This window comes from Dysidea avara, chromosome 9 (assembly GCF_963678975.1).
Source record: "Dysidea avara chromosome 9, odDysAvar1.4, whole genome shotgun sequence".
Classification (NCBI taxonomy): Eukaryota; Metazoa; Porifera; class Demospongiae; order Dictyoceratida; family Dysideidae; genus Dysidea; species Dysidea avara.
The window spans coordinates 19,614,346-19,625,526 of NC_089280.1; the positions used below are offsets into that span (position 1 = coordinate 19,614,346).

The following is an 11,181-nucleotide window of genomic DNA, read 5'->3' on the forward strand; positions in this document are numbered from 1 at the left end:
ACGTTTGTGAAAAGTATTCATTAAACAACTGCACTTTTTCACTTGCATTAGAGCTATCAGAATACATACTAGTAGGAAATGGGTATGCTTCAGCCCTGTTGTGGCTACCATATCACTGCTCATCTACAATAATCCATTTGAAGTACAGTATATAATGCTGTAACTATATATAGTGAATCAAATTTACCATATATGGTAAAAGACCACATGTATTACAGTATATAAACGCATTAATTTATTTCTGCTTTTAGCAATACAAAATTTGCAAGCAGTTGACAAACATTTTCAAACAAAGTTAATATAGCTAAAATTGTTAAAGTCATTTATGGGTGATCACTAAGTGCATCTATTAAGAGTTGTTACATATACGTTTTAAAAAGTCATATCTTTTGTGCAACGTAACAGCTGTAATAATTTTGGTTGGTGGGATAAGCAACTCCCTCTTCGATTTCCATCTTATTGATCTCAGCATACCATGTTGTAAAACCAGCTTTGCGCAGAGCATTCAACGCATCATTGATTTGTAGTGGATAGCAGGGATATGTTTTGTTGTCTACAAAAAACGCTGTACACTCAATAGCTGTTATCATTACCAAAAAGCCATTCTGGTTCAGTTGATCAAACAATCTTTTAATGGTCGCCTCATAATCCTCAAGTGAAGGTGCAACAAACTCAATGCAATACCCGGTGTAGATGATGTCAAACTTTCCACTGTAGGTTGGAAGCATGTTATCAGAAAACATGTCAACGAAGAGTGAATCCTTGAACTTGCTGCGAAGTAACTCCTGACGCTTTACAACAGCATCTCCACCATCCTGACCTTCCAGTGTGTTAACAACATATTTGAAGTAGGGATCCCAGTTGAACGCATTTGGATCTTTCCTCATCCACATCAATGCTTCATTTCGACAGGAGGGTGAAAAATCTGAGTGATATATCTCACCAACATACGGTGCTGCACTGATCAATTTGTGAAGGTATGGGCCTGAACCGAATTCCAAAAGTTTGGCAGTGGAGATGTCCCATTTCTTGTGGTAATCCTTGTAGAAGTTGTGCACCGATTTTAGTCGCCACTGTGTTCGGATCCTCTTATCAACAGTATCGAATTCAGTTCCTGGACATCGCAAGTTGAGGAAAGCCCTTGCATCAAACTCTTTGTAATCTTTTTCATACTCTATATTCCCTATAGATTCATAATAAAATACATTGAATAACATGTGAGGCATTTTCCAGTTTGGTTAATTGTGATCATGAGATGATTACATTGAATCAATGAATTTTGGGATAACATTTACTTATTTGGTTACAGCTTCTAGAATTGCTACCTTCAGCCATTCTCTACCATGGTCAGGCCCTTGCACCAGCTGACTCTGTCTCTTGTGTAATACCATAAAGTCGGGTTGTTAAGCGCATGCACTTATAATTTTCAGAGGAAACTTTTTGTAAAATCATACACTCTGTTAGGCACACACGCCTAGTAAATAATTATGGTGTACTTAACACGGAATCACTACGTTGTAATACCAGAGAGTAGCTCATAGCTTGTGCCACCAGATCACCTTGCCAGCTAGTGTATAAGGATATTTGACTCCATTTCTGGGTGAAATCCTTCATGATAAACAAGAACTGACATCACAATCCAGAAGGCTTATTTGCTGTATACACAGTGAAGGGAGACGTAAGCGCTCTAGGAGACATTAATTTTCCAGCACTTCCAGCTTTTCTTCCCGTGTATAGTTTTTTGCGTGTTGAGCTTCGCATTTGACCATGTACACTTATCAGCCAGGTTAATCACAAGTGCGCTTAACAAGTAATAAGTTATGCGCTTAATAGATACATGCGCTTAACAACCCGACTTTACGGTACATTACTTACAAAAGCTGAAATAATTACACATACTAGACAGACGTTAATAACATTGTGGGGCAAGCCCGAGCGAGTTAAGTTGTATATAGTTTTGTGTGTGATTCATGATTAACTATAGCTAACTATGCGATGTTAATTGTGTGGTATTTTGTAGGTGGAGAAGAATGAGCAACTAAAAGGATTTGCTGGTTAAGGGCAAAAATTTGTATTTCTGAGTGGAAAGGCAAGAAGAGGTGATGAGGTTGTACAAACTGAAGTGTCTGCTACTAGTTTAATTGTAGAACAGCTGTTTTTGTCATTGACATTAATCTACATGATCAAATAGATGATTAAAAAGACATGAAAGATGATACAGAACTGTATTGCAATTAAGTTGCTGCCAGCGATTGATGGGATAATGCAGGCGCAAGTTGACTGCATGGCTATATAATTACCAAACAGTTCAGTTAATATCTCATTATAATATAGTTGTTTTTAATTATTATAATATTGTTTTAAATGTCAAAGCTAATTACTATATTGTTGGTATTGCAACAACACAAAATGAACACATAGGAATATATAGCTATAGCTACAGACATTACCAACAAAAAATTGTATCCAAAATGGTGATGCCAATTCATCAATGCCTCAAAAATGGTGGCTGTGTGCTGTTTCAGAGGCCTCTATCCTCGTGATTGTGGTCAGGTGGGCAGGCAGACTGGCAGATGAAATTTTGAAATTATGGAGAATTTTTTTTGAAATTGAATATTCAGGTGCCTGTAAGCATTTCCTTGTTTTTAAAACTGTACTTGATGCTGAGTGGAGTAAGCCTATTCCCCGTAAAGGTGATTTTCGCCACATATTATATTTCCATGATGATTTTTTTAGATGCGGCTCATTAGCGACTTGTGACACTTTAGGGGGAACAGTACAGTTGATAACAATAATAATAATAATAATATTACATATCGTAGTTATATTACTTTGTGTGAGTAGCCTTAGGCTGTTACATACGTAACTATCCTCTTATCACATAACACAATCAGACAATGTAAATCTTAGATAAAATACCACTATTTCCTGGTCAGTAAACTTATTCATTATTTCAAGGTGAGCTTCATTACTGTTTCATTGTGGCTAGGAGTTACTCTCATTACTTCTATTCATTAAGTCATAAGTTATTCAAAGAATGATCAAGGTTACTTGTTAGACAAATCTGGTGAATCATTGGAACTCCTTATACCTGAAATTGTTTCAGCACCTACAGTTGCAACTTTGAGCAACATTTAGATATTTTTTTGAAACAATCCAGATATATACGGGCACTCATAAACACCAACAGCCTATCCTGGCTATTTAGCATTGCCCACAGCTAGACATTCCAGCCCATTAAATAACTATTGAAGTCGTAATAAAAATTTAATGACTTTTATTACAGATACTGTGCTACATTTTTACTTCAGTAATATATTTCATTAGCTATATTACTTAGTTGCCACTAGAGTGCTGTTCACTTTCACCAAATAACCAGTTAATTGATCGAAGATTCCCAAAACTTCAATAACCGGTAATAAGTATTAAACACTGATAATATGTTTCCAATTATTTCACTCAAATACACACTAACATTTGAGAAGCTTTTGAGTGCTGAACATACAGATCATGGTGACTGGATCTTGGTATAATGCATTTTGTTGCGTACCAATATAGCAGTCACCCAATAATAATTTAATGTTAATCACACAAACACATGTTAATAATTTAATGTTAATCACACAAACACATGTGCACCATAAAGAAATATTTACTGTTCAAAACCATGTCTAAATATTTGAATTTAATTGTACCAATTAACTGATTATTGTCAATTATTGGTGACAAATAACCCGGTGATTACAATTTTGTAGGTGCACAGCTCTAGATACCACCATAGGCGGCAGAAATGGGGGGCTAGGGGCTGAATTCTCCTTGGTCTGCAAAGGGAGGCTAAGCCCCTCCCCCTTTGGAATGATATCTCTTTGAAATTATCTTTCCTGGAGTGGGAATGAAAATTGTGAGAAAGATTGATATACTCTAATAGAACGATCAAATACCCTAATAGAGCAGTCAAAATTCCCCATAAAAACGTGTTCCAAAAGTAGTCTAAAAATGAAAAAAAATTTTTTGCCTACAGCAGGAATCAAAACCACTGACCTCTTACTTCAGAGATTTGGTGTATTACCACTGTACCAAGTGTTTCCAGGTGCATAAAGGCTATTTTGAACTGCTTATAAATGCTGTATGTTTATTAACCCAATAGTCAAAATTGCTAAGTGTTTTTATAAACTGCAAATAGCTTGTTTTAAACACATTTGACTAAACAGTTGGTGATATGCTTCAAATTGTGCATTCTGGTGAACTTTGTAAAACCTAAATTGACTACAGTTTCTGGGGGGAACATGGGGGCCTGTGCCCTCCATAAATATTATTACCAGCCCCCCCAGAAATATTATTACCCTTTGTGGTAAGTAGTGGCAGAGGAAGTAGTTGATGTGAGGGCAGATCTCTGGTGGCAGGGGGTCTACGTAACGTTTTGTATGCATAGCTCCCAACACTGCAAGACAATAATACCATCCGAATCACTTTATCTTGCCATAAACTACATCAGCTGCAAACATAGCTAGAAGGGACTTGGCACCCATAGCAAAAATACAAGACGTCACAAAAAAGCTCCTTTGTGTAATACAAAGCCATGATGAGCCAACTGGAGGAGCCCCTTTCCCTAGAGAGTGCAGTAGCTCTTTGCAACTTGGACACAATTGGGGCAGCAAAACATCAACTCATGGTTATGAGTATCAACAACAAGTTTCTTGGCAGCAAGCTGACAAGCAGATACGTTAGCAGTTTAGTTTGTAGACTATTGTAAAATGAGCTCAACTACTGGTGCAGCTATTTGGACAGGTGAGGAGAACTGATGAGCCAAGTATTTAGAAGGATCAATAACACCTAAACCACCCAACCTAGTAAGTAGGGAGAAAAAACATCTATCAGTCACATTAAAAGGAAAAGTTATAATAACCGGAACTGGAACCAGAACCGGAACCGGGAATGGAATGGAATGGCCAAACTTTTGTGCATGCTGTTTAGTTCCAATTGAGCTGTGTCAGTCTGTTTTATCAGGGTTACATAAACTGTGACACACTGTTTGTTATGAAGATCGAACTACTCTAATAGAGCAATCAGTTATTAAATTAAAGTGATTCTCCTCCTGTACGTAAGTCAGTGTTCACTGGCACATTAAAACTATCTAGTTAAAAAAAGAATTCTTGGGCCAGGTATTCTGGCTTTGGCATACTAATAAACTAGCTAGTTTGAATACTGAGCCATATTGCATGCAGATTTGTTACAATTCACAATAAAGTACTTGGTTAAGTACAGCATTAGATAAGTGTCATGTAAGTGAGTCGGAGTCAATAACTTGTGGATGGAGGTCATTCTGTTGTTTTGTTTTTCTAGGGAAGTAGCTAGCTGTTCATGTAGGTACCCAACTGGTATTGCCTAAGATTGATAACGATGTGACTTTAATAGTGGAATTGTTCTTATCCATTGATAAGCTCTCTTGAACTTTTTTCTGGAAGTCCAGTAGCTAATGTTATCATTATGGTGGAGATCCTACACATATGAAAGCATTAGCCACACTATGTGAACACTACAGCAACAATCACATGAAATATAAAGGAGAGAGAGAAAAAAAAGAAATAACTACTATACATAGCAACTGCTTAATAAGAGAATATTACACTGATAGTTGATTACTCTATTAGAGTAATTTGATCTTTCAAAATAAACATGGTGTCTATAAGCCTCACAGTCAGTCCGGATACACATAAAGTACAATGTACACATGTAGCTACATGAACCACACAATGCAAGGGAGCTAAACAGCGAGCACAAATGTTTGGTCATTCCATTCCATTCTGTTCTGTTCCATTTCTGATTCCAGTTCCAGTTAGTATAACTTGCCCATTAAAAGAGCATTTTTATGCAATTTGTTTCAATACATTTTATTTCAACAGCCAGTTTTCGCTCAGCAGGTCACATATATCTATTAGATCTATATCTATTAGACCAAGGAACTTAATAAATTCTTACTTAACCATAATATATTATGCTTGCAGCTAGCTACTTAGTAACCACTTAATGGTACGTGTATATGATTGTATTATTGATTGTACAGCTGAACTGAATGCCCTATAACTATAGCTACCTATAGGGTATAGACTAACTTTAAATAGACGGGTTGCCTTTTAGGGTGTGTCTACCGTGTAACATATGCTTCCGTTTTACGTATCGTATATTTGTGGTCAAAACATCACTAACAGAAAATTCACCATTTAGCTAGCTGTCTTCGTAAATGGTGTGGAAAATTCTACACTTAATAATATCATTCTAAGTAGTAGTGAAGTCTTGCAGAATACATTTTCAGCAAGTTTTGCTATCTCCTGAAATTCGAGATTCGTGACGTCACAGAAATCATCCCTTTGCCATATACAACGAATATGTTATAGCTTGAACTATACTGAACATACTAGCCATCAGTACATATATAGCTAGCAGGCTAAAACTAATCAAAATGTTTGTTACCGCCATTAGGCCACTCCAATTGGTATATCAGTTTCTGGTCATTGAAAGGGGCAAATATTTATCAATTTCTCCAAAGAAGGATAACACCAAAGGCTAGATAGCCTGTACCAGGTGGTCCCCAACACAGAACATACATACATACATACACACATAGTTAGACACAAACAAATACAAAAAATATATAGTGGCTATTAACAATCACAATGAAATCTAATAAAGAAAGTGCTTAAGCTTATACTTAAAACTGCCTGCAGTTGAGACAAAACTGCCAATAGTATTGAGTTCCATAACATTGATGCAGCCACGAAAAGGAGTGCCTAAATGCATAACTGTTGATGACGCTAGGTTCTAAGTGACCTTGTGGCTAATGTATTGAAGTTTAAATACTTTGAAAATCAATGGCATGCGTGGGTGTATGGGCGAATTTCATTATTGTTATTATTATTATTATTATTAATGGACAAAAATTGCTTGGCAGTACAAGACTGTCAAGCTAGGCAGCAGGCCTTTGAGAGTGCCCATATCTCGTTGTTCTCCATAAATCATCAAGATTCTTCTTAAACAATGCCACGGTTGGTGCAGAAATAACATCTGCTGGAAGAGAATTCCACAAATTAACTACTCTGTTGGTGAAAAAATTATGCCTCACTAGCAGCCGAGATCGAAATTTAAAGAGTTTACGGTGGTGACCTCTGGTGGTATCCGTATTACTCAAAGTGAAAAATGAGGTAGGGTTGATGTCATAGTAACCATTCAATATCTTGTAGGTCTCAATCAGATCTCCCCTTTGACGTCTACAATACAGTGAATATAAACCAAGTCTCTCTAGACGAGTTTCGTATGGTAAATCAAATAAACTAGGTAATTACTTGGTGGCACGTCTCTGTACTTTCTCTAGATTTCAATATCTTTCGCCAAGTAAGGGCTCCAGACCTGGATGCAATACTCCAAGTGAGGTCTGACATACATTTTGTACAAAACAGTCAACAAGTCAACAGAAAAAGACCTTCTTAGCAAACCAAGAACTTGCATAGCTTTTGCTGCAGCCTTATGACACTGTAAAGATGGTTTCAAGTCTTCAGTGCACCAAATACCAAGATCTTTGTCTTCTTGCACTTCTGTGATTTCAAAGGGTAAATTGGTGGAACTGTCCAGCATAGAGTAGGTGAACGGAGCAGAGTTACCAATCCGCATCAGCTTACATTTAGCTATATTGAACCGAAGCAACCATGTGTGAGACCACTGCAACAATCGGTCAACATCACTTTGCAGCCTAAAGTGATCGTCAAAGCTCTGAATAACAGAATAAATTTTTGTATCATCAGCAAACATTCTTACATTACTTTCAATAAGGTCTGGGATGTCATTAACATATAATATAAACAACGAGGGCCCTAAAACAGACCCCTGGGGGACTCCACTCACCACCTGAGCCCAAGACGACAAGTGACCATTCAACACAACTCTCTGGAAAGAAAGTTTGATTGCCATATAGACAAATCACCACGAACACCAAATGGTTCCAACTTGGAGATCAATCTATGATGAGGTACAGAATCAAAAGCCTTACTGTAGTCTAGAAATATGACATCAATGCCAAATCCTTGATCCAAAGCAGAAGTCCACTCTTCAAAAGTTGATAACAAGTTAGTAAAACAGGACTTCCTGTTAACAAAACCGTGTTGCTCACCATTAAGCATGCCTTGCCCATCAAGAAAGGTTACTAATTCAGAACGTATAATAGATTCCAGGATCTTAACAACTAAAGATGTCAAACTAATTGGCCTGTAGTTGGAAGCTTGGTTTCTTTGACCCTTTTTAAAAACAGGAACAACGTGTGCCTGTTTCCACTCATCAGGGAGGACAACACTAGATAAGGATTGAGAATACAAAATGGTTAAAGGTACATAAAGTGTGTTAGCACAAGCTTTTAAGACATAAGAATGTATACCATCTGGGCCAGGAGCTTTGTTAACCTTGAGCTCAAGTAGCTTCTGAAGAACTATTGACTCTGTTATGTCAATATCACAAATACTATCTTCAGACACAAGGGAGGGAACAGGCATACTAGATAAATTTTCTTTGGTAAATGTTGACTCAAAGAATTTCAGTCACCTCCTGATCATCAGCAGTGAGAGAACCATCACTCTTTATCAATGGGCCAATACTATATAGGTCTAATCTCCTGTTTAGACTTGATGTAACTGTACAGTGCTTTTGGATTAGAACGTAGCTTGTCTAACAGGGACTGTTCATAAGAATTTCTAGCGGATCGTATCTTACATTTGACATCATTGCGTTTTGCTGCATAGGTGGCATAATCAGATCTTGATTTGGAATGTTTATATTTGGTAAAGGAAAGTTGCTTAGCTTTAATGGCTTTAGAGAGGTTTTTGTACCACCAAGGAGTAGGTTTATTATTCTTAGGAATGGAAGTCGGGATGTATTTAACTATGACATCTTGAACTGTCACCTTAAACACATGCCAATCATCATGAACATTGCCAGACAGAACTTCAGACCAGTTGATACTCCCAAGTAATCATTCATAGCCTCGTAGTTACCTTTTCTGTAGTTGTACATAGGGACACTCTTTTTTGGAAGGCAAATCAACAAAACACTTAAATTTCCAAAGTAAACAAACATGGTCACTACTACCTAGAGGGGATAGATGCGTGACTTCATCAATAGAGTTTGGGTCAAGGGTAAATATTAAATCCAAAAGTGAAGGTTGTTGGCCCTGTCTGTGACGTGTACTATTGGCAACATGCTGGACTAAAAAACTGTCTTGAACAGTGTCAAAAAATGCGGATGCTGCAGAACTATCACTACCAGCACAATAGCTTTCAGCCCAATTGATAGTTGGAAAATTAAAGTCACCCATAATTAAAAGGTGGGTAAAGTTGACTAGCTCATAAAGTCTACCAATGATAGATAATAGTTTTTGATTATTTATGTTAGATGAAGATGGAGCTCTATAAACGACACCAACAAGGAGAACTTCAGCGGAGGAAAGTGTGACTAAACACCACAAGGAATTCTCAAAACCTACATCAGATAAAACTATACATGGAGTAGCTGACAGTGAAGAATGTACATAAAGCACAACTCCGCCACCAACTCCAGATGGTCGATCGTCACGGAAAAGGTTGTAACCATTTAAGCAGAGTTCAGCATTGCCAATGGAACTGGTACACCAAGACTCTGCTATTCCAATAATCAGTGGAGAATGATCATACACAACTGCTTGTAGTTCAGGAAACTTATTCATAATACTTTGAGTGTTGGTAAAAAGACAAGTAATAGCAGACATGGTATAGCTAGACACATTCTGAATCTTCTCATGATTATCAGTGCGGATAGAACAACTCAGTTGTTCTTCCGCACTATCTTGCCGTTTTTTATCCTATAGTTCTTTCCATTCTTGTTAAGATCATCATTATGTCATTACTATTATACTGCTAAAACCACTATATTACAACTCTACCGGATACAACTAGCTACATGACTATAATAGCATGAATTATTAGCATGAATTAATTATATACAACAAAGTAAAACCTAGACAAATGTCGACACATTTAGACACTATCACGAATACAAACTAAATAACAAACTTTTAAAAAGCCAAAAAATGGCACCTACTAAGGTTGTCACAATTAGCAACAATAACACGCAATGCAACACATGATGTGCCAATGAGCGGGATAGACATTATGCGCATGCGTAACGAGCAGCAAGAGGTGCGGGCGAGGGACCAGAAACCGGTATACCAATTGGAGTGATCTTAGCCGTAATACATTTGTTGAACTATAAACTCGAAGGCGTGTCATGGTCAAAGGTTAAAATAACCACCCCTTAAAAAGACAACCCGTCTATAGTTTTTTTTTTTTTTACAGTGAAGTACGTAACTACGAAACACTGTAGCTTACCAGAAGAAAAACACCTCGAAGAAGCACTGCCTAAGGTGCACGGTTGATATCTTTTCCAATAAAGATGACACTGAGATTTCAAAACGCTTCTCGAAACGCCGCGTACTTCCACGTTCGCTAGCCGGAGTAGCTTAACAGACAGCATGCCGGGTCAGAAGAACTTGCGAAATACTACACTGTTTAAGTGATGTGCGGTGCACCACCCAGGATTGGAAACCACACACAGTAAAAACAAACTATTGAACGTCACTACTAATGTCTGCCACAATACTCACTATTTTTGTGTAGTGACGTTCACTACTAATTTTGGTAGTGAACGTCACTACTAATTTTGTAGTGAACGTCACTACTGATTGACCACCAAGTAGTGACGTTCACTGCAAAAAGTAGTGAGCAAGGGCGGATCCAGGACCTGGCAAGGGGAGGGGCACAAACGGACAAGTCACTTGTAGGCGGTCACGTTTATAGGCCAGATCATCTTGTTAATTGCTGCAGCAAATAATACACCTCTTAGTAGTATCTCACTGTTGATTTTGTACCATTTTGGCCTTTGCAGAAGGCTGTGAAGTTTTTCTTAAACAACAGCAACACGATGATTATTTTTAGAGGCGCTTAGTACGAACAAAGGTGCTGGGTGACGCATTTCATAGTTAGTTTGACTTTGGTTCGCTTTAGTAGCAGGAGAATTCGTAATAAATGCTAGTAAAATGTGTATATTTCGTGAGTTTAATAAGCTGATCTTACCTGGCATAAAGTTTAGTGTTTTAATCAGAAACAT

General features: G+C 37.5%; 1 protein-coding gene across 1 annotated transcript; it reads right to left on the reverse strand.

Moving 5' to 3' along the window:
- Window positions 1–244: 244 nt before the first annotated feature.
- Window positions 245–10,685, reverse strand: LOC136266288 (phenylethanolamine N-methyltransferase-like). Its single transcript, XM_066061301.1, has 2 exons — window positions 10,404–10,685; window positions 245–1,183 (listed from the first exon to the last, which is right to left on the reverse strand). Exons 1-2 carry the CDS (start codon window positions 10,546–10,548, stop codon window positions 381–383), a joined length of 948 nt encoding a protein of 315 aa, XP_065917373.1. The 5' UTR covers window positions 10,549–10,685; the 3' UTR covers window positions 245–380.
- Between the last annotated feature and the right edge of the window lie 496 nt (window positions 10,686–11,181).

Coding starts and splice junctions, on each gene's coding strand:
- LOC136266288 (XM_066061301.1), bottom strand. CDS start 10,548: ATGCTGTCTGTTAAGCTACTCCGGCTAGCGAACGTGGAAGTACGCGGC. Junction 1,184..10,403: donor TTCGAGGTGTTTTTCTTCTG/GTAAGCTACAGT, acceptor ATGAATCTATAG/GGAATATAGAGTATGAAAAA.